This window comes from Xenopus laevis, chromosome 5L, assembly GCF_017654675.1.
Source record: "Xenopus laevis strain J_2021 chromosome 5L, Xenopus_laevis_v10.1, whole genome shotgun sequence".
NCBI classification, from domain to species: Eukaryota; Metazoa; Chordata; class Amphibia; order Anura; family Pipidae; genus Xenopus; species Xenopus laevis.
Window position 1 is genome coordinate 68321819 of NC_054379.1, and position 27586 is coordinate 68349404.

The 27586-nt window shown below is 36.7% G+C and overlaps 1 protein-coding gene across 50 annotated transcripts in view; it reads right to left on the bottom strand.

Moving 5' to 3' along the window:
• Positions 1 to 27586, bottom strand: part of trdn.L (triadin L homeolog) — a 374840-nt gene that overhangs the window by 308561 nt on the left and 38693 nt on the right. For all 50 annotated transcript variants that reach the window (XM_041562894.1, XM_041562885.1, XM_041562883.1 and 47 more), the window contains 2 exons: positions 24843 to 24872; positions 15949 to 15978 (listed from right to left, as the gene is read on the bottom strand). In XM_041562894.1, the coding sequence (XP_041418828.1) occupies positions 15949 to 15978; positions 24843 to 24872 (60 nt within the window). The remainder of the gene's footprint in view (positions 1 to 15948; positions 15979 to 24842; positions 24873 to 27586) is intronic.

Here is a 27586-nt window from a genome sequence, read left to right on the forward strand (position 1 = left end):
ACATTGACTGCATTTTTTGTGGGGTAAAAACACAGAAATATATGTTTACCCCCCAAACCCATATATTTTTGGAAAGTACACATTCTACTGAATTTAAAATGGGTACCCATGCCTTTCTGCTCCAAACTACTGAGTCGCAAGGCTTTCCCAAAATTGTCGGTTTTGGTGAAATATCTGAAAATTGCCTCAAACCTTCAACTTCCCAGCACCATATCGCCCATGTATCATTACGTACTAAGAAAAAGCACCCTAAATATGATTGCCAGGGTTCCTCTGAACATTTTGGTGGTCATTGTTCATAAGTTTACCAAAGTATCTGGCATTTAGAGGCCCCAAAATGAAGTTAGCGCATACAAACAGTCCCGTGGGTAACTTCAGCTAATGAAAGATCAACACATTGACTGCATTTTTGTGGGGTAAAAACACAGAAATATATGTTTACCCCCCAAACCCATATATTTTTGGAAAGTACACATTCTACTGAATCTAAAATGGGTACCCATGCCTTTCTGCTCCAAACTACTGAGTCGCAAGGCTTTCCCAAAGTTGTCAGTTTTGGTGAAATATCTGAAAATTGCCTCAAAGCTTCAACTTCCCAGCACCATATCACCCATGTGTCATTACGTACTAAGAAAAAGCACCCTAAATATGATTGCCAGGGTTCCTCTGAACATTTTGATGGCCATTGTTCATAAGTTTACCAAAGTATCTGGCATTTAGAGGCCCCAAAATGAAGTTAGCGCATACAAACAGTCCCGTGGGTAACTTCATCTAATGAAAAATCAACACATTGACTGCATTTTTGTGGGGTAAAAACACAGAAATATATGTTTACCCCCCAAACCCATATATTTTTGGAAAGTACACATTCTACGGAATCTAAAATGGGTACCCATGCCTTTCTGCTCCAAACTACTGAGTCGCAAGGCTTTCCCAAAGTTGTCGGTTTTGGTGAAATATCTGAAAATTGCCTCAAAGCTTCAACTTCCCAGCACCATATCACCCATGTGTCATTACGTACTAAGAAAAAGCACCCTAAATATGATTGCCAGGGTTCCTCTGAACATTTTGGTGGCCATTGTTCATAAGTTTACCAAAGTATCTGGCATTTAGAGGCCCCAAAATGAAGTTAGCGCATACAAACAGTCCCGTGGGTAACTTCAGCTAATGAAAAATCAACACATTGACTGCATTTTTGTGGGGTAAAAACACAGAAATATATGTTTACCCCCCAAACCCATACATTTTTGGAAAGTACACATTCTACAGAATCTAAAATGGGTACCCATGCCTTTCTGCTCCAAACTACTGAGTCGCAAGGCTTTCCCACATTTGTCGGTTTTGGTGAAATATATGAAAATTGCCTCAAAGCTTCAACTTCCCAGCACCATATCACCCATGTATCGTTATGCACCAAGAAAAAGCACCCTAAATATGATTGCCAGGGTTCCTCCGAACAGTTTGGTGGCCATTGTTCATAGGTTTACCAAAGTATCTGGCATTTAGAGGCCCCAAAATGAAGTTAGCGCATACAAATAGTCCTGTGGGTAACTTCAGCTAATGAAAGATCAACACATTGACTGCATTTTTGTGGGGTAAAAACACAGAAATATATGTTTACCCCCCAAACCCATACATTTTTGGAAAGTACACATTCTACAGAATCTAAAATGGGTACCCATGCCTTATTGCTCCAAACTACTGAGTCGCAAGGCTTTCCCAAAGTTGCCGGTTTTGGTGAAATATCTGAAAATTGCCTCAAAGCTTCAACTTCCCAGCACCATATCACCCATGTGTCATTACGTACTAAGAAAAAGCACACTAAATATGATTGCCAGGGTTCCTCTGAACATTTTGGTGGCCATTGTTCATAAGTTTACCAAAGTATCTGGCATTTAGAGGCCCCAAAATGAAGTTAGCGCATACAAACAGTCCCGTGGGTAACTTCAGCTAATGAAAAATCAACACATTGACTGCATTTTTGCGGGGTAAAAACACAGAAATATATGTTTACCCCCCAAACCCATATATTTTTGGAAAGTACACATTCTACGGAATCTAAAATGGGTACCCATGCCTTTCTGCTCCAAACTACTGAGTCGCAAGGCTTTGCCAAATTTGGCGGTTTTGGTGAAATATCTGGAAATTGCCTCAAAGCTTCAACTTTCCAGCATCGTATTGTCCATGTATCATTACCAGCATAAAGCATCCTAAATATAAACATAGGGGTCTACTAAACAGTTTGATGCCCAATATGCATAGATATACCAAACTATGTGGCGCACAGAGACCCCCAAATGACAATATGTATAGACATTTTCACGGCTGACGCGCTGGCTGCTGCAATATAACCACTCGGTGTGTGTATTATGCGACATTAGACCACCTAACAGTACAGAGACCCCAGAAAACCATATATTTTCAGAAAGTACAGATTCTGACGAATCCAATATGGGTAAATAAGTGTTTCTACTGCAAACTGCCAAACTGAAAAGCAATGCTGAACATAACGGTTTTTATCAAATTTCTGAAAATCGTCACAAAGCTTGAATTTTACCCCATTATATGCCCCACATTTCGTAACTTATCAGCATAAAACATCCTAAATATGAACGCCAGGGGTCTACTAAACACTTTGATGCCCAATATGCATAGATATACCAAACTATGTGGCGCACAGAGACCACCAAATGACAATAGTGTATATACATTTTCACGGCTGACGCGCGCTGGCTGCTGCAATATGAGCACCTGGTGTGTGTAATATGCGACATTAGACCCCCCTAACAGTACAGAGACCCCAGAAAACCATATATTTTCAGAAAGTACACATTCTGACGAATCCAATATGGGTAAATATGTGTTCCTACTGCAAACTGCCAAACTGCAAAGCAATGCTGAACGTAACGGTTTTTATCAAATTTCTGAAAATCGTCACAAAGCTTGAATTTTACCCCATTATATGCCCCACATTTCGTAACTTATCAGCATAAAACATCCCAAATATGAACACCAGGGGTCTACTGAACACTTTGATGCCCAGTATGCATAGATATACCAAACTATGTGGCGCACAGAGACCCCCAAATGACAATAGTGTATATACATTTTCACGGCTGACGCACTGGCAGCTGCAATATAAGCACCTGGTGTGTGTATTATGCGACATTAGACCCCCCTAACAGTACAGAGACCCCAGAAAACCATATATTTTCAGAAAGTACACATTCTGACGAATCCAATATGGGTAAATAAGTGTTTCTACTGCAAACTGCCAAACTGCAAAGCAATGCTGAACATAACGGTTTTTATCAAATTTCTGAAAATTGTCAGAAAGCTTGAATTTTACCCCATTATATGCCACACATTTCGTAACGTATCAGCATAAAACATCCTAAATATGAACGCCAGGGGTCTACTGAACACTTTGATGCCCAATTTGCATAGATATACTAAACTATGTGGCGCACAGAGACCCCCAAATGACAATAGTGTATATACATTTTCACGGCTGACGCGCTGGCTGCTGCAATATGAGCACCTGGTGTGTGTATTATGCGACATTAGACCCCCCTAAAAGTACAGAGACCCCAGAAAACCATATATTTTCAGAAAGTACACATTCTGACGAATCCAATATGGGTAAATAAGTGTTTCTACTGCAAACTGCCAGACTGCAAATCAATGCTGAACGTAACCGTTTTTATCAAATTTCTGAAAATCGTCACAAAGCTTGAATTTTACCCCATTATATGCCCCACATTTCGTAACTTATCAGCATAAAACATCCTAAATATGAACGCCAGGGGTCTACTGAACACTTTGATGCCCAATATGCATAGATATACCAAACTATGTGGCGCACAGAGACCCCCAAATGACAATAGTGTATATACATTTTCACGGCTGACGCGCTGGCTGCTGCAATATAAGCACCTGGTGTGTGTATTATGCGACATTAGACCCCCCTAACAGTATAGAGACCCCAGAAAACCATATATTTTCAGAAAGTACACATTCTGACGAATCCAATATGGGTAAATGTGTGTTTCTACTGCAAACTGCCAAACTGCAAAGCAATGCTGAACATAACGGTTTTTATCAAATTTTTGAAAATCGTCAGAAAGATTGAATTTTACCCCATTATATGCCCCACATTTCGTAACGTTTCAGCATAAAACATCCTAAATATGAACGCCAGAGGTCTACTGAACACTTTGATGCCCAATATGCATAGATATACCAAACTATGCGGCGCACAGAGACCACCAAATGACAATAGTGTATATACATTTTCACGGCTGACGCGCTGGCTGCTGCAATATAAGCACCTGGTGTGTGTAATATGCGACATTAGACCACCTAACAGTACAGAGACCCCAGAAAACCATATATTTTCAGAAAGTACACATTCTGACGAATCCAATATGGGTAAATATGTGTTTCTACTGCAAACTGCCAAACTGCAAAGCAATGCTGAACATAACGGTTTTTATCAAATTTCTGAAAATTGTCAGAAAGATTGAATTTTACCCCATTATATGCCCCACATTTCGTAACGTATCAGCATAAAACATCCTAAATATGAACGCCAGAGGTCTACTGAACACTTTGATGCCCAATATGCATAGATATACCAAACTATGTGGCACACAGAGACCCCCAAATGACAATAGTGTATATACATTTTCACAGCTGACGCGCTGGCTGCTGCAATATAAGCACCTGGTGTGTGTATTATGCAACATTAGACCCCCCTAACAGTACAAAGACCCCAGAAAACCATATATTTTCAGAAAGTACACATTCTGACGAATCCAATATGGGTAAATAAGTGTTTCTACTGCAAACTGCCAAACTGCAAAGCAATGCTGAACATAACGGTTTTTATCAAATTTCTGAAAATTGTCAGAAAGCTTGAATTTTACCCCATTATATGCCACACATTTCGTAACGTATCAGCATAAAACATCCTAAATATGAACGCCAGGGGTCTACTGAACACTTTGATGCCCAATTTGCATAGATATACCAAACTATGTGGCGCACAGAGACCCCCAAATGGATATATAGTAGATAAAATTTACAAGGCAAAACAAAATAAGGCAGTAAAGGGTGAAATGCAAAAAAATCCAATAAAACCACAAAAATCAATGTTTTTTTTCCAGACTAGTGTTATCAGCTGTCAGAATCACAGTTTGAATATTTTAGATGGGCCAAACAGGTTATACGGCTAGAAAAAAGTGAACACAATATATGCAGACCTGAAAATGCAATAAAATGGCTAAAAATTCAATAAAATGGCTAAAAATGCACCAAAATACCCAAAATTGCAATATAATCACCGAAATAACATACAAAAGGTATTGCACAGTACGGTTAGTGAATACGCTATGCGTAATGGCAATAAAACATTTTTTTCAGCCAAAAAAAGAAACGATGCGATAAGAAAAAAAAAAAAAAGGCCACAATGCCATGTATGTGCGTGTGCGTGTGTACAAATGGTAAATTACATGTTATGTGCGCGTGTGTGCGTGTGCACATGTGTGTAAGTGCAGTGAGTGTAAGTGACCCCCCCAATCCCCAAAAATGTATGTGTAAGTGTGTGTAAGTGTGAATCTAAGTGTGTATTACTGTAATAAGTGTGTGTTGGTGTGTTTGTGTGTGTAATTGTTGCACTAACCTGAAAAAATCGCTGGAGACTGTTGCAGGCGATCAGGAAGAGCCCCTGGAAGACATCTGCCTCGTGGTTCCTGTCTGTGTGCTGTGGGGGCGGAGATCGACGATCCGGTGCAGGCTGCAGCAGCAGGACACGTAAGTAACACGTGCCTGCTGCTGTTTTTGGGCCCCTGGGCGATCGCGCCCCAGGGGCCACTCGATCCCCTGCTCTGCTCGTTGCCTAGGGGCAGGGGATCGAGCAGGAACGGAGCGAGCGGCTCTAACAGCCGCTCCTCCGCTCCTGAAACAGGAAATGCTGCAGAACGTAGAATCTACGTTCTGTGGCATTTCAAGTACCTTTGCCACAGAACGTAGATTCTACGATCTGTGGCATTTAAAAGGTTAAAGAAACGGCACTAGATTAAAAAAAATAATTAATTTCATTCAATATTTAATGTTGATGTCAGGATGTGAGCAAAACTGTATTCATATTGTAGGTAGCACTTGTCACAGAAGTTGCTAACAGTGAATATATGTAAAAATGTGCTTGTTTTTTTATGAACCAAAGTCAATTTCTTTGCTACTCATTGTTTTGATATGTCACATCATTTATGAAAAATGGCTTTAATTTTGTGGTAATCATATCATATTTTATTGCTGAGTTGATAAAAGATCTCATTTTAAGAAGACTTACATGGCCACAGTTAATCATTCAATTTATACTTATCAATGTGACACATTGTTAATAAATCCTAATATTATGAACTCCTATTCAAAAGTATGACAGCCTGTAGTTGCTTCTGGGGCTAGCTGTGTTGCTGTGGAAACCATGTGGTTTGTAAAATGACAGTAAGGTTTATTATATTATGGGCAAGCATCAGTTTAAGGGTCTGATTTTTATTAGTTTTCTCATTATATTGCAGACATTCACAAAACAGCTAATTTCCCCTTACAGTTCTCATTTAACTTGGGAGATGCTAGGGCCTGAATATTTTCTGGTACAAAATAAAACGATTTACTTTACCTCACCTCAAGGATTGTTATGTAGCAGAACAATGCAGAGAAAAGTGCTAAATGAGCCTATTGATATAGCTGAAAAGGGAGCTGTGACATGAAGTTGTAGAAAACCTGGATTGGAAAGCTTAAATCTAAAATGTATTAGATGATACATACAAAAACACAAAGTACTCAAATTTTCTTAGCATTGTCAAAATGTAACTTAAATATACATTCTTATATAATTATTGTAGGGTCGATTTTATAACTCAAAAATCTTCAATGAACAGATATACAGACATAAAAATGTGCATTTTAAAATGGAAAAATAAACAGACATGTCTGATGATTTATGAAAACAAAAATGCAAAGTATAAACATTTTTGTTGATACTTCACTGCTGTGCTTGCAAAAAATAATAATTTCCTATGGGAGGCGGATTTTTTTAAAGGGGGTCAAAGATTAAAAAGTAATTAAATAAACCACTGTACTGGTTTGATTCATTTTCAACCCTGTGATAGATAAATATATATACCCCACCAATAGTTATTATTCTAAAGTTGACAAGAAAAATTCTAATAGGTGATGCACCCTACTTATTTAATAACAATTATTTGTTAGAAAATGTACTAAAAAAAGAATTTAACGTGCTAATGCCATCATGATAACATTAACTTTTCCTGAATACATTGAAATGAAAAAATTGAAAAAACGAATCAATTCAATTCATCTGTGAGTTAATATTACTCCTTAAATTCATCCATAGATAGACAAAAAAATCATTATTTAAATAAAGTGCGGTGCAATAATTTAAAGTGTTAGACCTATAAAATGGATTGGTTAATTAAAAAGTAGTTAAAAATGACCAAACATGGTAGTGGGTTAAAAAATGTAGTCACAATCCATAAAATTAGATAATAGATATTGGAAAAAATAGATGGTGGAGTTGTCCCGTAATCTAGCTACCTGATTTTTTTCTAGAGCCTGGGACACCACAAAGATAAGGCAGGACAGGGTAACCGTGGCTGTGGCCTTGGTATTTAACTTGCCCTAGATGTTTAGAGAGGCTAAGTAACCCTAAAAAGCCACAAACCGTCGGCCCCTTAGAATGGAAAGAAGATTATGAGAGGTTGTAAAGAATAGTAAAGGATTTTACCCAAAAATTCTTGCCCCCACTTCCGTTGAAAAAAAGCAAAACCAGACTATTCAATGTAGATCGAATTTACAAAAAAATAATCAATCTGAGCAGAAGAGGATTACTGAGAACGCCGACGTACGTTTCACTAAACAGCTTTGTCAAGGCGGAAATGAGGAGCCTCACCGATGTGCGTGTAGAAATAGACTTCCGCAATACGTGTCACTGATCTCGCCTCTCGCGAGATTACAGTCACAAACCATGCGCCGAATTTAGTTCCCTTGCTTTTTGCCGGTATACAGTACGTCATCTTGTCACTCCGACCAGGATCAAGATGCACATTGGTATCCTCCCACTACGATGTCTCTTGCGGGAGTACAAAGATGGACTCTTTCAGCCATTATAATTACTACTGATGATCGTAATCCTGGGTTAAGAATTCTTATAAAGAATTAATATCAATTTCAACTATATAATATATTAAAAGTAATTTATTTATTTATTTTTTAAAATGATGTTTATTAAATAATTTTTACAAATCTATTACCTTGTATTAATTATAGCTTAAGAAAACCATAAAGAATCTATTTAAAACCCATAGGGGGAGATACAATTTTTACCCCTTGTTACTAGGGTCATATATGTGTCCCTATATCTAAATAAAAGCAGTGTATAAAATGTTTTCGTTCATTCCTTTGGAGCGATAGTATCTAATTTAAAAATCCAGTAGCTCTCACGTCTTAGGAACGCTTGCTCCAGATCACCTTTGCGAACCCCCAAATTAATTTTCTCTATCACCCAAAATTTCAATAATGTCGGATCCATGTTGTGATATTTTAAAAAGTGATGGGCTACTGTTGATACTGTTTTATCTTTCTTAATTGAGTTCTCTGCAGTTCTTATTGTGCTACAATGTTGTTGTAGCCTATGTTTCACCATTTGAGATGTCATTCCGATGTATTTCTTCTGACATGGGCATTCAATACAGTAAATCACACCTTGTGTCCGGCAATTAATATAACTATTCACCCTATGATGTATACCAAAGCGATCTTCAAAAGATTCCATGTTTAGCATTTTGTTACACATATTACAATTCCCACAAGGAAAACAGCCCCAGTTTTTCTGATTTGTTCTAGGATCAGATGTCTGGAAGTGGCTTCTTGTGAGAATATCTTTTAAGTTCGGACTTCTCCTATAATAAATAGAAGCTCTTCCCTGTAGTGAGCTCTCCAATATCTCATCCTCTAACAGTACGGGCCAGTGTTTATTTAAAATCTCCTGGATTTGAGAGCTGCTGGTGTTGTAAGTGGTAATAATTCTTACAATATTATTATCCTGTGTTTTTGTTTTAACTTGTAAGAGTTCTGATTAGGGATGGGCGAATTTATTCGCCATGCGCGAATTCGCGGCGAATTTGCGCGATTCGCGCCGAGCGAATAAATTCGCGAAACGCCCGCGAAAATTCGCGGTAAAAATTCGCCGGCGTCAAAAATTTTTTTTCGAAAAAAGTCGCCGGCGCCAAAAACGGGCGCCGGCGCCAAAAACGGGCGCCGGCGTCGGAAAAACGGGCGCCGGCGTCAAAAACGGGCGCCGGCGTCAAAAACGAGACGCCGGCGCCGTTTCGCGAATTTTCCGCCGTTTCGCGAATTTCGCGCGAAATTCGCGAATTTTTCGGCGAAGCGAAACGGCGCAAATTCGCCCATCACTAGTTCTGATCTCTCTGTCCGTAATGCTCTATTGTATGCTCTCTTGACTATTTTACCGGAATAGCCTTTAGTTTTTAGTCTAAATTTCAGGTCTTTGGCCTGTTCTTTAAAAGAGTCTAGAGAAGAACAATTCCTTTTAAGTCTTAGGAACTCACCCGTAGGAACTGCTTTTTTCACTGGATGGTGATGGAAGCTGGAGTAGGTTAGAAGGGAATTCGTTGCTGTAGATTTCCTATAGTTTTTAGTTAACAAATGTCCTTCTTTATCTATCGCAATCATTAGATCCAAAAAAGGGATTGTATGGTCTGAGATATCCATAGTAAGTTTAATATTGAGGTGATTCTGATTCAATTGATTAATAAAATCCACGGCTTCATTCCGTGTGCCTTCACCAGGATATCATTGATATACCTAATCCATTTGCGAATTTTGGATTGGTATAAGGACATTGTTTGACTGTGCACTATAGTTTGTTCCCAAAATCCCAAAAAGAGATTAGCATAGGAGGGAGCACATGAGGTTCCCATGGCGGTTAATGTGTTTGTAAGTAAAACATACCATTAAATGTGAAATAGTTAAAAATAAGAACAAATTTCATCATTTTACAAAGGAAATCCACCATTTCTGTCCTATCACCCAGATATCCCATTAAAAAGAATCTCAGGGAAGCAAGGGAACTAAGTTCGGCGCATGGTTTGTGACTGTAATCTCGCGAGAGGCGAGATCAGTGATGCGTATTGTGGAAGTCTATTTCTACACGCACATCGGTTAGGCTCCTCATTTCCACCTTGACAAAGCTGTTTAGCGAAACGTACGTTGGCATTCTCAGTAATCCTCTTCTGCTCAAATTGATTCTTTTTTGTAAATTCAATCTACATTGAATAGTCCGGTTTTGCTCTTTTTCAACGGAAGTGGGGGCAAGAATTTTTGGGTCAAATCCTTTACTATTCTATACAACCTCTTATAATCTTCTTTCCATTCTAAGGGGCCGACGGTTTGTGGCTTTTTAGGGTTACTTAGCCTCTCTAAACATCTAGGGCAAGTTAAATACCAAGGCCACAGCCACGGTTACCCTGTCCTGCCTTATCTTTGTGGTGTCCCAGGCTCTAGAAAAAAATCAGGTAGCTAGATTACGGGACAACTCCACCATCTATTTTTTCCAATTTCTATTATCTAATTTTATGGATCGTGACTACATTTTTTAACCCACTACCATGTTTGGTTATTTTTAACTACTTTTTAATTAACCAATCAATTTTATAGGTCTAACACTTTAAATTATTGCACCGCACTTTATTTAAATAATGATTTTTTTGTCTATGTATGGATGAATTTAAGGAGTAATATTAACTCACAGATGAATTGAATTGATTCGTTTTTTCAATTTTTTCAATTCAAAGTATTCAGGAAAAGTTAATGTTATCATAACGGCACTAGCACTTTAAATTCTTTTTTTAGTACATTTTCTAACGAATTATTGTTATTAAATAAGTAGGGTGCATCACCTATTAGAATTTTTCTTGTCAACTTTAGAATCATAACTATTGGTGGGGTTTCTTTTTCCTTTTATAACTTTTTGTGTGCTCTGACTTTGTCAGACCTCACCTAATAGTTGTGAAAGATCTTTTTTGCGTTTGAATAAAGGCACCTATTTTGGGTTATATTTCAGATATATATATATATATATATATATATATATATATACATTTGTGTGTATTGATTAAACATCTACTAATGCTACCCCATGAAAAATGCTGAACTATTTTAAAACATAATTCAAATTTACCTCCCTTCTCTATTTTAAATTGTATCTTCATAATTTTATCACATTCTTTTAAATTACACTCACATAATATGGACACACACCAAGCAGGACACATACAAGAACCAGTTAATTTTATCAGTCATATAACCTGCCTGAATCTTTTATACTGTGGCCCTTGTGGTGTTTGTGCAGATGGCCTATAGATGTCACTGTGCTCAGACATATACTGTGCATGCTTCCTGGACAGCTTAAAAGTGAAAGTTACTGTGTAATGGCTGCAAGAGTCTGCTAATAAAGCACTGTTATGCTCTACTCATCTTTGGCTACCCAAAACATAACAGCCTGTATCAACGTTTCAGGTACTAGTAACACTTTTGATACCATATATTTAACAGTATGTAGTAAAACTAAGTCAATGACAACTGGACATTTAGAGTTTTTCTTGAAAACATTTCAACACTCATCCAAGTGGCTTTTTCAGTTTGACTGAAGTGGTAGGGAATTCCCCAGCATTTAAACCCTTGAGGGTAGTAAAGTCACAGATATCCAGTCACAATGGTTCCATCGAACTTCAGTAAGGTGTTGACTGAAACTCACAGATGTGTGATCCAGTTCCAATGCTACTATCATTTTCATTGAGGCAGGTGTTAATCTTTCAATGTACATGACTGGAAGTGTGAATTGTTGTTAAGCCACCGGTAAGGATGTCAAAACGGTATTGTAGTTGATGACAAGCGGTGCCGCAATCCCCCTCCTCTGTTCAGGGATGGCTTTTCCACTTTGGCATAAATTGCCTCTTTCACACATCTTTCAAACTATCTGTCCTCTCTATCCAAAAATTGCACACTGTTGTCCTCAAAGGAGTGTCCCTTTTCCCTGAGATGTAGATAGACTGATGAGTCTAGTCCTAAGGAGTTAGCCCTTCTATGTTGGAACTTTCTCTTACAAAGCATTTGTTTTGTTTCCCTGATATAGAGATTGAAGCAGTCCACTACATTGGACAGCATAGACCACATTGCTAGTTATGTGCTTTGGTGTTGGGTCAATACAAAATTCCTCAGCACACCACTTACAGTACTTGATTTTCATGGATGCATACAATTCCTGGCTGCTTCAGAAACCAAATTGTATCCAGTAACTTTGTATGGAAGGATCACACCTATGGCCAATGCCTCTTCAATCCATTTATTGCAGCAGAAGAAACAGAACAAGCTTTCGGGGGATACCCCCTTCCTCAGGTGCAATTGGATTAGCCATAGGTCCGCTCCTTCCATACAAAGTCTTTGGTGTTAAGTCTTCATTGTTTCTACTTCTGTCTTAGGGTGTTACAGGGTTTGAAATACACAGGAATGTGATGTTTCTTGAAGATTCTCATAAGTTTTTTGGATGTTCCAGCCATATATGGGATTACTATGTTGCTTCACCTGTTTTGCTCCTTCCCTCTATTTCTTGCTTTGGTCTTTTTGCTTGGCTTTGATTTTGATAAATACCCAGTCTGGGTATCCACACATTTTAAGAGCACCTTTCAGATGTTTGTATTCTTTCTCTTTCAAGTCTACACTGATTGCCACAGTTTCAACTCGATGGTGTAAAGTTCTTATAACCCCCAGTTTATGTTCCAGATGGAGATGGGAATCAAACAACAAATACTGATCAGTGTGGGTTTCTGTATATCTTCGATATTCAGGTCCCCCCTCCCCCGTGGGAATTCCCAACCACTTCAGTTGAACTAAATAAAGCCACTCAGATGAGTGGTAAAATGTTTTCAAGTAAAACTCTAAATGTCCAGTTGCCTTTGACTTAATTCTACTAGATGCTATATATTATGACCTGGATAAATGACAATCTTCATAGACATATATTTAACCATTTACTAATTGCACAATATTAACAGTATTGTGTAACAAAGAAAAGTATTTTAAGTATGGCTAGTTAAATGTTATGACAAGGGGACTCCTCATCCGACTCTTCAACTTGAGCTATCCCACTGAACCCAATTGTTACATAACGAAACATCAGGAGAAGGAAATGGGGTAAAATGGCCACAACATTTATTCATGTGATATCAAATAAAAAGGACCTCTCCAACCTAACCCAAGGCAGTAATCATAGTAGATCACTACTACTGGTTTCCAATTAATAGGCATACCCTGTAGAATGTAACATAGGATCTAATTCATGGCAATGTGTAATGGTTAATGTTTTTTATGGGTGGGGTTAATAGGTATATAATTGAATGTATGCAGTGGGTTCAGGTGATTGCTTCTGAAGAAGTGGCGAGAAGCCATGAAATGCGTTAAGCGCAGGATCCGATGATATGTATGCTGAAACTACTTTTTAACATGGATTATTAAATGTATTTATACATTTTAAATACACCACTCCCGGTGCTCCTTAAGTTGCTTTTGTGTCTAGAGATCTCTACTATACTCTGCCTTTCCTCACTGAAGACTTTAATTTCACTTCTTTAGTTGCAATTTGAGTTCAGCACTATTATATTCACCATTACCTTTCCTTCAGAGATAATGGCCCCAAACTCTGCAACATCTCCCACTATGAGAGAAGTTCTGCAGCCCTGCTGCTGGTCCTGGATCTGTAGTGTTTCAAGTGGTACTAGTCTCTGTGTCAATCAATTCTCTTTTCTCCCTCTTCTAAAATTGCTTGTGCAGTACCCTGGCAAGGTCCTACCACTGCTATGGCAAATAACGTAAAATACATTATCATATATCCACTGTTTTGATCCAGAGGAAGACAAACTTGAGTTATGCCTCAAGAGGGAAAAAATCCTTATTGACCCCAATGGCAATCAGAAACATTCTCTGGATCAAGCATTCAGAATTAATATGAATTAATACAATGCTGACTCTCAAGTTTATACTGTATAAACAGAGGTATAGGTACAGAAACCACAATATAACACTGCATTGAGAAATATATCTACATTCAGATGTAGATATGTAAAAAGGATAAGGATGGGTGGAATGTTTCTACCTGCTCAGAAGATAAGGAAGTAGATTCTTCCCCTGACATCACATCCCTCTCCTTCTCTACCTGCCAGCCCAGCGTTCTCCTGCCATAACTCATTCCTTCTCACCTAATCACAGCTATATCTGATTCTGCCAATCTCTATACATAAACCAGTGTACATGGGCTGCAGGTCATTTGGATGACTTATCATGCAACCTGTACTCTTATAGCTCCAGGGCTCTCCCTTAAATTGATGCTCTAAAATGCATCATATGTCATCCTAATAAACCACTACATTTTGTACTGACCATAAAAAGCATCTGCAAATAGCTGGTATATCTTATGGAATGTATTGATGGTATTGTATGTATTGTATGTATTCTTATTATTTTATGAGATTTTGGGGCTTCAGGCTTTCAGACATTAGATATTCATGCTGAGCCGATCAAATCCTACTAACCAAAGTTTCTCAACGACAGACAAATTGCACTTAACCTGCAGTGTCTGTTGAAACTGAAATAAAAAGGAATGGCCCAGAGTGTTCTCTTACTGCTTTTGATTGATCTATCAGTTTGTCCTTAAACACTCCTTCACAAAAGGACTTTGCAGATATCACATCACCATACTGCAAATAAGCTACCTTTATTCTTTTCCCTGCTCACGGGGCCATAACGTAGTGCTATGCAGGCTCCTCAGGCAATTTAAGGATGAAACTGAAATTTCCTTTTATTCATTTTTCTACTGAGTTTCCTTAGCACATCTTCCTGTATTCAAGAAGAAAAGTCCTAGTCTTTTTAACAAATGCACTTCCTTTAGAATCGCTTGTCTCTATGCTTTAAAAGTAGTGCTGAGAAAATAAGCACATGTAAAAATAGTATCTCGGCTTTTGTGCTTGGTGATTTATGATCACTCTATTGCTGTATTTATTATAACAAGTATTACACCAGAAGCTATGAAATGTCACTGGTACAATGTCACTGGAGTACTTTGAACTTGACAATCACATGTCACATGTAGTTAGTAAACATTTGGCTCTACCAGATTGTACTCAAGGGTTAAACATATCCTACAGACTGCACTTACGTCTATAAAGCCAATGAGAATATGTGAAAGTCCTTTTAAGAAAAGCAGATAATATATATGCCTTATATATCTAGTTAAATACCATATAGTTCAAGTACTAGATATGATATTGCCTGTATGTATGTTGCTTATTTTGGTTTTATGTAATTGCTGTGCACAATAATTATTTTATTTTTCCATTTAATCACTTCCCTTTAAAATTGAAAATGTGTATTAAAAAATGTTGTCCATAGAGGGTACTCATTTTGAGTTCTGTGTATTTGTTGATAATTTCATAATTATGTGCCTTTGATTGATGTGTTGTGTTCCTTGTGGTCTACTGATTTTATGAGTAAGCAGTAAAGATGTTGACCTGGAAATCCACTCTATTTTCTCAGTACAGATTAGGATGTCCTATAGCTTATTTACATTTCATTTATTTGGATAAAGTTAATGTTTGCACTGCTTGTAATTCACAAATAAAAGAGAAAAAGAGAAATAAAAGAGAAATAACTGAGGTAGCATTACTACTCTACTATTGAAAGTGCCATCTCTGCTCTTCCCCAAAAGCTACAGTATACAGCCCACTGTGCTTAATCACCGTGGTTCACAAAACAAGGTATTTTAACTTATCAAATTGAATGCAAAAAGCTTACCTTTTCGGTGTATAGCTGGTTGTATTCCACCTAAAAGAAATAAATGTTAAAAAAGGTTTTTAACTTTTTTTATTTATTTGTTTAAGTTAATATAATATTTTTCTAAGTATTCTGGAATTTTTTAATGGAAATTGCTATTTTAATTATAATGCATTCAGTTTTCTCAGAAACAATAAAATAAACACAGTGATTGTAACCTTCTGTCATATGTTCTGTATAGTTAAACACATTTAAGGTCATTTGAGGTTTAAGGAGAAAATAAATATTTTATGTCTATTATCACTGTTTTTTTAAATAATGAATAGCTTATAGTTATAGGAGTTTGTCTTCAAAGTGTTAAATTATTTTAAATAGTATATTATATTTTAAGTATAGTATAATATATTTGATAAATATATTATACATAGATTTTGTAGATAAGATTGAATACTAGGAAATCCACCACACTGTAAATGTTTTAAAAACAACCAAGAGACAACATATTGAACTTTATAGTCGTGCCCTAACTGCAAAGGATTTATCTCATCATGAGAAAGGGTGAACACATTTTTAGTGGATAATACAAGACTAAAATAGTGTCTACAAAAAATGATACATCCTGAATGAAATTTAATGTATGCATAGTCAAAACTGCGTGTTGTGCTAGATTTTCAAAGTTACATACACTGTAGCTTGTTTTGAAACATGCAACTGCCCTTCCTTGAATGCCCTACCACCATGAACCATGATACTGCAACTGAAACACTTTGCTACTGTCAACGTATTAGGTGAAAATACTTATCCTAAAGTCTAAATAAATGAGTAAACCCTTATCCTTTGTTTTTTTCTTTTAAAAAAAAGCTCTATCGTCATCTACCTATCTGTCCATATTGACCTCTAATTTACATAGTTACATAGTTAAATTGGATTAAAAAAGACAAAAGTTCAAGTTCAACCCCTCAAATGAAACCCAGCATCCATACACACACACACACTCACACTGACCACTCCATACTGTCACATAAATTATGCATATCCATATCAATACTAACTATAGTTAGTTAGTTTCACATTAGCCTTGGTTAGTATCACAATAGACTTGGATATTATGCTTGTCCTAAAAATCATCCAAGCCACTCTTTAAAGCATTAACATAATCAGCCATCACAACATCATACAGCAATGCATTCCACAACCTTACTGTCCTCACTGTGAACCACCTACACTGCTTCAAATGATACTTATTTTCCTCTAGTCTGAAGGGGAGGCCTCTGGTGTGTTGATCCTCTGTATAGGTCCCCTGCTATTTGTCTATAATGTACTTGTAAAGTGTAATAATATCCCCTCGCAAGAGAAAACAATCCCAACCTTGACAGTCTACCATCATAATTGAAGTCTTCCATCCCTCTAACCAGTTTGGTTGCATGTCTCTGTCCTCTTCCCAGCTCATTTATATCCCTCTTAAGGGACTGGTGCCCAAAACTGCACTGCATTCTAGAGGGGAGGCCTTACCAGGGACATATAAAGGGGCAAAGAGAGCTGTCCCACTTTACCTGACAAACTCCATGCATCTGCCAGCATACAGTGGAGGTTACTACTTTTTCTTTTGAAATATGCATTACTTAATGGAGAACTATATCTCCATTAGTATTAGTCTGTTTTCACTGTAACAGAGGGACATTTTATGCTGGTAAACTGTATGTATCTCTGCTCACTCCTGCCCCATGACCCCTTACTAATCCCACTGCCCATCTACCGTAGCTTCCCCATTATTCTTTATCTCACCCTTTATTTGTAAAAACTTAAAAGTGCCACTTCTAAAGAGAAACCAAACCAACAGTAACAGTCTCTTACTCTGCTCCTCTGAACAGGCATTCTGTTGTTTCTATTAAAAATAATTAGTATGTCTGCTTAAATTAAACAAGGCACATTCTGAAACTAAAAGTAAAGTCAATCTAAACAAATCAGCAATTCACTTACATGTTCTCTATATAATGAGCTACTTCTTATTTCAAAGCCTAAAAGGCTGCAGATGGAGGTAGGGAGTGGGTTGTTTCTACACAGGGCCTGCAGACTGTTGATTTGTTTTGATTGTGCTCAGACAAAGGGGTAAAAGTAAAACTTTATTTTCAGTTTTAAAATTTGCCCTGTTTAGGGTAAGAAATAAAAACCATACAGAACTTGGTTTTTAAATACAGGTATAGGATCTGTTATCTGGAAACCCATTATCCAGAAAGTGCTGAATTTTGCAAAGGCCATTTCCCATATTTAATCCAAATAATCCAAATTTTTTAAAATAATTTCCTTTTTTTATGTAATAATAAAAAAGTACCTTGTACTTGCAAAACCAGCCCATTGGGTTTATTTAATGTTTACATGATTTTTGTAGTAGACTTAAGGTATGAAGATCCAAATTACTGAAAGATCCATTATCTGGAAAACCCCAAGTCACAAGCATTCTGGATTACAGGTCCCATACCTGTAAATGTGTTATATATAATACAGTTCTATGAAAAAGTTTGGAAACCCCTCTCAGCCTGCATAATAATTTACTCCACTTTCAACAAAAAACAGTGGTATGTCTTTCATTTCCCAGGAACATACTGGGGTGTTTTCTGAACAAAGATTTTTAGTGAAGCAGTATACAGTTGTATGAAATTAAATCAAATGTGAAAAACTGAAAAAATGGGGGTACCCTTGTATTGTGCTAATTTGAATGCGTGTAACTGCTCAATACTGATTACTGGCAACACCAAATTGGCTGGATTAGCTCGTTAAAGGAACAGTAACACCAAAAATTGAAAGTGTTTTAAAGTAATGAAAATATCATGTACTGTTGCGCTGCACTGGTAAAACTGATGTGTTTGCTTCAGAAACACTACTATAGTTCATATAAACAAGCTGCTGTGTAGCAATGGCGGAAATTGAAAAACGGCTATATGGCACAGGATAAATAATGGATAACAGATAGCATTATGTTCTACAGAGCTTATCTGTTATCTGCTGTGTAACTTGAGCCTTTTCTCCTTATACTAGGAAATCCACCACACTGTAAATGTTTTAAAAACAACCAAGAGACAACATATTGAACTTTATGGTCGTGCCCTAACTGCAAAGGATTTATCTCATCATGAGAAAGGGTGAACACATTTTTAGTGGATAATACAAGACTAAAATAGTGTCTACAAAAAATGATACATCCTGAATGAAATTTAATGTATGCATAGTCAAAACTGCGTGTTGTGCTAGATTTTCAAAGTTACATACACTGTAGCTTGTTTTGAAACATGCAACTGCCCTTCCTTGAATGCCCTACCACCATGAACCATGATACTGCAACTGAAACACTTTGCTACTGTCAACGTATTAGGTGAAAATACTTATCCTAAAGTCTAAATAAATGAGTAAACCCTTATCCTTTGTTTTTTTCTTTTAAAAAAAAGCTCTATCGTCATCTACCTATCTGTCCATATTGACCTCTAATTTACATAGTTACATAGTTAAATTGGATTAAAAAAGACAAAAGTTCAAGTTCAACCCCTCAAATGAAACCCAGCATCCATACACACACACACACTCACACTGACCACTCCATACTGTCACATAAATTATGCATATCCATATCAATACTAACTATAGTTAGTTAGTTTCACATTAGCCTTGGTTAGTATCACAATAGACTTGGATATTATGCTTGTCCTAAAAATCATCCAAGCCACTCTTTAAAGCATTAACATAATCAGCCATCACAACATCATACAGCAATGCATTCCACAACCTTACTGTCCTCACTGTGAACCACCTACACTGCTTCAAATGATACTTATTTTCCTCTAGTCTGAAGGGGAGGCCTCTGGTGTGTTGATCCTCTTTATAGGTCCCCTGCTATTTGTCTATAATGTACTTGTAAAGTGTAATAATATCCCCTCGCAAGAGAAAACAATCCCAACCTTGACAGTCTACCATCATAATTGAAGTCTTCCATCCCTCTAACCAGTTTGGTTGCATGTCTCTGTCCTCTTCCCAGCTCATTTATATCCCTCTTAAGGACTGGTGCCCAAAACTGCACTGCATTCTAGAGGGGAGGCCTTACCAGGGACATATAAAGGGGCAAAGAGAGCTGTCCCACTTTACCTGACAAACTCCATGCATCTGCCAGCATACAGTGGAGGTTACTACTTTTTCTTTTGAAATATGCATTACTTAATGGAGAACTATATCTCCATTAGTATTAGTCTGTTTTCACTGTAACAGAGGGACATTTTATGCTGGTAAACTGTATGTATCTCTGCTCACTCCTGCCCCATGACCCCTTACTAATCCCACTGCCCATCTACCGTAGCTTCCCCATTATTCTTTATCTCACCCTTTATTTGTAAAAACTTAAAAGTGCCACTTCTAAAGAGAAACCAAACCAACAGTAACCGTCTCTTACTCTGCTCCTCTGAACAGGCATTCTGTTGTTTCTATTAAAAATAATTAGTATGTCTGCTTAAATTAAACAAGGCACATTCTGAAACTAAAAGTAAAGTCAATCTAAACAAATCAGCAATTCACTTACATGTTCTCTATATAATGAGCTACTTCTTATTTCAAAGCCTAAAAGGCTGCAGATGGAGGTAGGGAGTGGGTTGTTTCTACACAGGGCCTGCAGACTGTTGATTTGTTTTGATTGTGCTCAGACAAAGGGGTAAAAGTAAAACTTTATTTTCAGTTTTAAAATTTGCCCTGTTTAGGGTAAGAAATAAAAACCATACAGAACTTGGTTTTTAAATACAGGTATAGGATCTGTTATCTGGAAACCCATTATCCAGAAAGTGCTGAATTTTGCAAAGGCCATTTCCCATATTTAATCCAAATAATCCAAATTTTTTAAAATAATTTCCTTTTTTTATGTAATAATAAAAAAGTACCTTGTACTTGCAAAACCAGCCCATTGGGTTTATTTAATGTTTACATGATTTTTGTAGTAGACTTAAGGTATGAAGATCCAAATTACTGAAAGATCCATTATCTGGAAAACCCCAAGTCACAAGCATTCTGGATTACAGGTCCCATACCTGTAAATGTGTTATATATAATACAGTTCTATGAAAAAGTTTGGAAACCCCTCTCAGCCTGCATAATAATTTACTCCACTTTCAACAAAAAACAGTGGTATGTCTTTCATTTCCCAGGAACATACTGGGGTGTTTTCTGAACAAAGATTTTTAGTGAAGCAGTATACAGTTGTATGAAATTAAATCAAATGTGAAAAACTGAAAAAATGGGGGTACCCTTGTATTGTGCTAATTTGAATGCGTGTAACTGCTCAATACTGATTACTGGCAACACCAAATTGGCTGGATTAGCTCGTTAAAGGAACAGTAACACCAAAAATTGAAAGTGTTTTAAAGTAATGAAAATATCATGTACTGTTGCGCTGCACTGGTAAAACTGATGTGTTTGCTTCAGAAACACTACTATAGTTCATATAAACAAGCTGCTGTGTAGCAATGGCGGAAATTGAAAAACGGCTATATGGCACAGGATAAATAATGGATAACAGATAGCATTATGTTCTACAGAGCTTATCTGTTATCTGCTGTGTAACTTGAGCCTTTTCTCCTTTGAATAGCTGCCCCCATGGCTACACAGAAGCTTATTTATATAAACAATAGTGATGATTCTGAAGCAAACACAGCAGTTTTACTAGTGCAGGGCAACACTACATTATATTTTTATTACTTTAAAACAATTTAATTTTTTGATGTTACTGGTCCTTTAAGCCTTAAACTTCATAGCCAGGTGTGTCCAATCATGAGAAAAGGTATTTAAGGTGGCCAATTGTAAGTTGTGCTTCTGTTTGACTCTCCTCTGAAGAGTGACAGCATGGGATCCTCAAAACAACTCTCAAAAGATCTGAAAACAAAGATTGTTCAGTATCATTCTTTAGGGGAAGGCTACAAAAAGCTATCTCAGAGGTTTAAACTGTCAGTTTCAACTGTAAGGAATGTAATCAGGAAATGGAAAAACCAAAGATCAACTCCAAAGATGTGCAAGAACATCTTGCTGCAGATGGTGTATCTGTACAAAAGTTCAAGTTCAACCCCTCAAATGAAACCCAGTTCTACAACTCAGCACAATTTGCACAAAGAACTTCTGTATGGCAGGATGATGAAAAAGAAGCCCTGTCTGCACTCACGCCACAAACAGAGTCGCTTGTTGTATGCAAAAGCTCATTTAGACAAGCCACAGTAATTTTGGAACAAAGTGCTTTGGAATGATAAGACAAAAATTGAGTTATTTGGTCATAACAAAAAGCGCTTTGCATGGTAGGAGAAGAACACCGCATCCAAAAAAAACACCCGCTACCTACTGTCAAATTTGGTGGAGGTTCCATCATGATGTGGGGCTGTGTGGCTAGTTCAGGGACTGGGGCCCTTGTTAAAGTCGAGGGTCGGATGAATTCAACCCAGTATCAACAAATTCTTCAGGATAATGTTCAAGCATCAAAGTTGAAAGTTACGCAGGGGTTGGATAGTCCAACAAGAGAATGAGCCTAAACACACTTCGAAATCTACAAAGGAATTTATGCAGAGGGAGAAGTACAATATTCTGGAATGTCACAGTCCCCCAACTTGAATATCGTCAAAAATCTATGGGATGATTTGAAGCATGCTGTAATTGAACTGGAGAGATTTTGGATGGATGACTGATCAAAAATACCTCCATCCAGACACTCATCAAAGGCTATAGGATGTGTCTAGAGGCTGTTATATTTTCAAAAGGAGGCTCAACAAAGTATTGATGTAATATCTCTGTTGGAGTGCCCAAATGTATGCATCTGTCTAATTTTTTTTATGCATATTGCATATTTTCTGTTAATCCAATAAACTTTATGTCACTGCTAAAATACTACTGTTTCCATAAGGCATGTTATATATTAAAAGGAAGTTGCTACTTTGAAAGCTCAGCCAATGATAAACAAAACTCCAAAGAATTAAAAGGGGTCCCCAAACCTTTTCATATGACTGTTTGAATGTAGTGTATATAGATTTATTTTTACATCAAATATATTACACAAAATGCATTAACAACTTATATAAAAGACTTCACTGTGAAACCTCGTCCTTGTTTTTCTATATTTTAAGCCATTTCAGTGCACCATTTTGTTCAGTTATAAAAAATTTATTAAAGTCAAGCAGTTTCTTAAAATATGTATTTTACAGTTTTTCAAAATACATATCCCTAACTGATCCCTTTTTACAGCTTTCTAGCATGCATTCAGTCAGCAGTACACAAGAAATAAGCGTAACATGCAAAACAGAATATAAACTTTTAGATGCACTTAGAAGGCACTCACTAAGTTTCAGAAGCACTTTGCACCTGCTGTTTGTGTGTAAAAATCAATGCAGAAGTCCTTTTTGAGCCTAATGAGTGTGTGCTAATCAATAATGTGCCACAGTTAATAATGATTGCTTTAAAGGAGAAAGCTGAAATTTTGAGGATCCAAAATGCTCTACTGTATAAAGTAAAATACTTCTTAAACATTGTGAATTGCAAAGACTTCTGTTTTTTTCTTACAAATAAATCTTCTGTATTAAAAAGTTTTGTTGTTTTGACATTTTAGTCAACCTTACCATAACCTTAAAGGTTACTCCATTTTTTACTCCCAAAATCCATGGTGTTTATATTTCACCTTTATATATTTAATTTAGTCTGTAATGGATAATGTACCCCCTACTGCAATTTTTAAAGATATTGTAAGTCACCAGGGAGTTATGGGACCATAAAATAGTACAAGGCCTATGTATAAGTATAAGGCCTGGTGTTCTCCATATTCCACAAGAAATGCTGTTAAAACTTACAATAGAATAACTGCAATTGGGGTTTACAAAGTAACAATTCACACTAGCGTATTTTGTCTATAAATGTCCATGCTGTCCACTTCTTAAAACGTTAGTAAAAAAAATGACCGAACACATGTTTCTCAGTTCACAAATGTTTGATCAAAATATAGTAACTGTCATGGAAATGTAATAAATAACAAAATCAGGATTTCGTGGCGAAAGAGGCATGTTTAAAAATTTTACAGTCCACGAGGTAGCCAGCACTCTCGATAAATTGTTTAAATTGCCTGGGTGCAGTATCAATAATTTCAATTTAAATCCACTAAAACAGATCCGCACTCACAGGTCTTAAAAAATTATAAAAGGTTTTATTGTTTAAATGCGAGACTATAAATATATATAAATATTTTACAGTAGCCACCGAGAAGAAGGGATTATTGTAACATCCGTGGCCATTTTGACTTCCCTATTCTTTGCAAACCTTGCTTCTGAGGAGATAAGAAAACATATTCTTTCCTGTATTTAACACCATAAGACAGATACATATAATAACTATTGTTGAATGATTACAGACCTACTTTACTTTTTGTGATACTTTGCATTCTGCAGTACTTTGATTCATGTGGTTACACTTTAAATAATTATGCACTGTTATTTTCCATGCATTGGTGCAGCGTGTATTGCTCACAAATCTCACCAACACTTGCTTTATAGATTCCTATTTTCTATTTCATTAAAAAAGTTTTTTTCTTGGTTAAGATTTCCTTTTGGTTAAGATTTTTCTTTTACATGAAGAATGTGGATACACTTGTGATGTTATTTATATTAAAATGATTAATACATTGTTTCATTAATTTACTGTATTCCTCAACAATAAACAGATCTGTTCTGACAGAAAATGAACAAAGAAGAATCACTAGAAAAATACAAAGACAGGCTATAGTGTGTACAACAACTTTTAGGTGGAATGCATTTCAGTTGTAGTTCTGCAACAAGAGCAGTTGCAAATATTCCCTTTTCTTAAAATAACCAATAAAATAAGTAACATTCACAAATCAAAATGTAAAGAAAAAATCAACTCACCTATTTTCTTTACAGGAGGCTCAGCATGTGCTTTGGGGGGAATGAAAAAACATGAATAGACATAAAATGTATCTAACATAATTGTATATTGTAACATATTGCAAACTGTATAGTAGGCAACTGGAAAATCATGAACTCCCATAGTTTGGACAGTTGATTTGCATGCAAATGTGTATAAAGACAATTAATCATCTAAATTATTTAATAATCTGTCCACCACACAGTGATCTGCGGCAATACATATCCCACTGTTATAATGAAGCCTAGAATGAACTTTTTAGTAGATTAAAGTGAAAGAAATTGTTCTAAGATTCCTACTGCAATTAATATCAGTTCTCCCTTGGATCTCCTAAAATGTTCTTGATAACCTTCTTTAGATAATAACTTTTGTGGGGACTTTTAAATCTCTTTGTAAATATTATCTTTTCATGTGAGGTGGGTGACTCAAGTACGAAGTAAGTGCAAAACTATGTGTTTTTTTAAAAGAGAATTTCTGTGTGCTCAACCTCAAAGGCACAACAGGGTACTTTTAATTTAAGACACTCACTTCTAACAATCTAGACTAGACTGTGCTCCTCAATTTGTCATTAATAAAATATATTGGTAACTTATAATTTATTCTCCAACGTTTATTGTCCATCAACAAATTAAAGGTGGGCTTTAGTTAGCTTTTAGCATGGAACACCCCTGTTAAAAAACTGTTAATCCTTCTAGCAAGGAAATGTTTATATGCATTTTCAGTAAAAGTGAAATAGACATAAACATCACTGCTACTCCTGCAATTAGGAAAACCTTGTTTCAGGTGGCATTGTGTGCCTCTGGCAACTTTAAAGATCCAAATTTCCAAGTTAAAGGGGTGAATAGGAGGGTGGCTGTCTTTACTGGATAAACCCAAGACATTGTCCTTATTGCCAATAAATTATTAGCATGAACAGAAAGCTTTTAAGATTACTGTATTTGTGATTCTAGGTACTAGTAAAAAAGTCATGTTCTTTGTATTAGTAATGGCATCATACATAGTTTTATTGTAAATAAAACTGTAGTAAAGAAAAAGTCACTGTGATTTTTATGAAATGAATGGGAATCTAAATGATATCAGTGAATTCATTTTTACCCAGTTGTGATTAAGTCAGATGACTCCCTTTTTTGCTTTCCTCTGCTGGGTCTGAACTTGGGACTTCTGAATTTTGCAGAGGCAGCCTATCTAATCCTGCCTATATCTCCGGTTCTGTCAGACTCTCCAAAGCTTTGTCTTAACAGGTGTATGTATTGTATACCCTAATCCTGCATTAAATTCCTGCCTGTTTCTAGGTTAGCCTTTGTCCACAAAACTCCAATCATGTGCCCTTTGTTGGCCTGCCCATGACTACTTTATCCCCCTTGTTTCTTGCCTTGCCCACTTTCTATTCATTTCTATGGGAATTGTAGAGCCTTATTTATCAGTGGGTGACTGATAATTCTAGGCAACTTTGCAATATACTTTCATATATACTTTATATACTTTCAATATACTTTTCATATAAATTTCATTATAAACTTTCTATGGTTATGCTATAAAAACCAGTGTTTGTGAGTACCTTTCTATTCTCTATTGTCTTAAATTGTTTTAACAGTCTGATAGCTGAAACTGCTGATACAATGTAAGACAAGCCAAGCTGATAAACAGACCTGCAAAATTGTTAAAAAAAGTAACAACCAGGACTTAAAGGGATAGTGACACTTCTCAGGGATTAGCATAATTGAATTTGTCATCAAAATATGCCTATATGTCCTTTAGACCATTGTCTTCAATGTGTCCTCTTTCTATGTAAATTGGAAATAGGTCACTTCTTCTTTAAGAAAAGGGGCTTGTCAATCAGAGCTTGCAAAGCTGGAATTTAAATGCTTGACTGACAGGAAGAATCTGGCAGCACAGTTAAATGGTGGCCATATGGCCACACAGGGTCAGGATTTACAGCCTCCTTATCACAGTGCTACTGCTTCCTTTAATGTTCAGGTATGTGACTATACATTAAAAACCTTCCGCTCCTCCACTGCAATCTTTTTTAAGTTTCCCGTGCGCCAATTGCCAGTGCTCCCAACCTGATGATGAAAATGTGTGCATCTGCACGAATGAAGGTGAGGGGACAGGGGTGACGAACAGCAGTGGGCATAGAGATGGCTGCTATGTAAATCTGGCCCTGTTGGTAGATCATTCTCAAGATGTTAAAGCATGCACCTACTTTTATGCTGAAATTCTGGAAATGCTTTGCAAAGTATTGCATTGTGGTTAAAAAACATTGTTATTTGAATTAATAATTATAAGTACATAGTAATTGAACTATGTATCATGCAGTGTGATTGTAAATAAACCACTTAGCAATGCTTAGGCACTATTATTATCATCATACAAATGAATACTCTCTACTAGCTTGACCTCTTATTGATGTGCATTTTGACAAAAAGTAGACCCACACCTGACACTAACCTGCCCCTTCACCACCCACATCTGACCCTAACCTAACCTCCATATTTATAAATTCACGGCACACATGCTCATGTCTATAAAAAGCACTGACTGAAGGTGGAAGCGGGGCATTGTAAGGCAGCAGGCAGGGTGGCACATGATAAAGTTCAGCCCGAACCTACCCGAGAAGAGTGTGTGTGAATGACAATCCAAACCTGCCTGGGTTCTGCAGGTTTTGGGTAGGCCACACATCACTACTTCTGATTATTGGAATGTATGGAGAAATGTAAATATATAT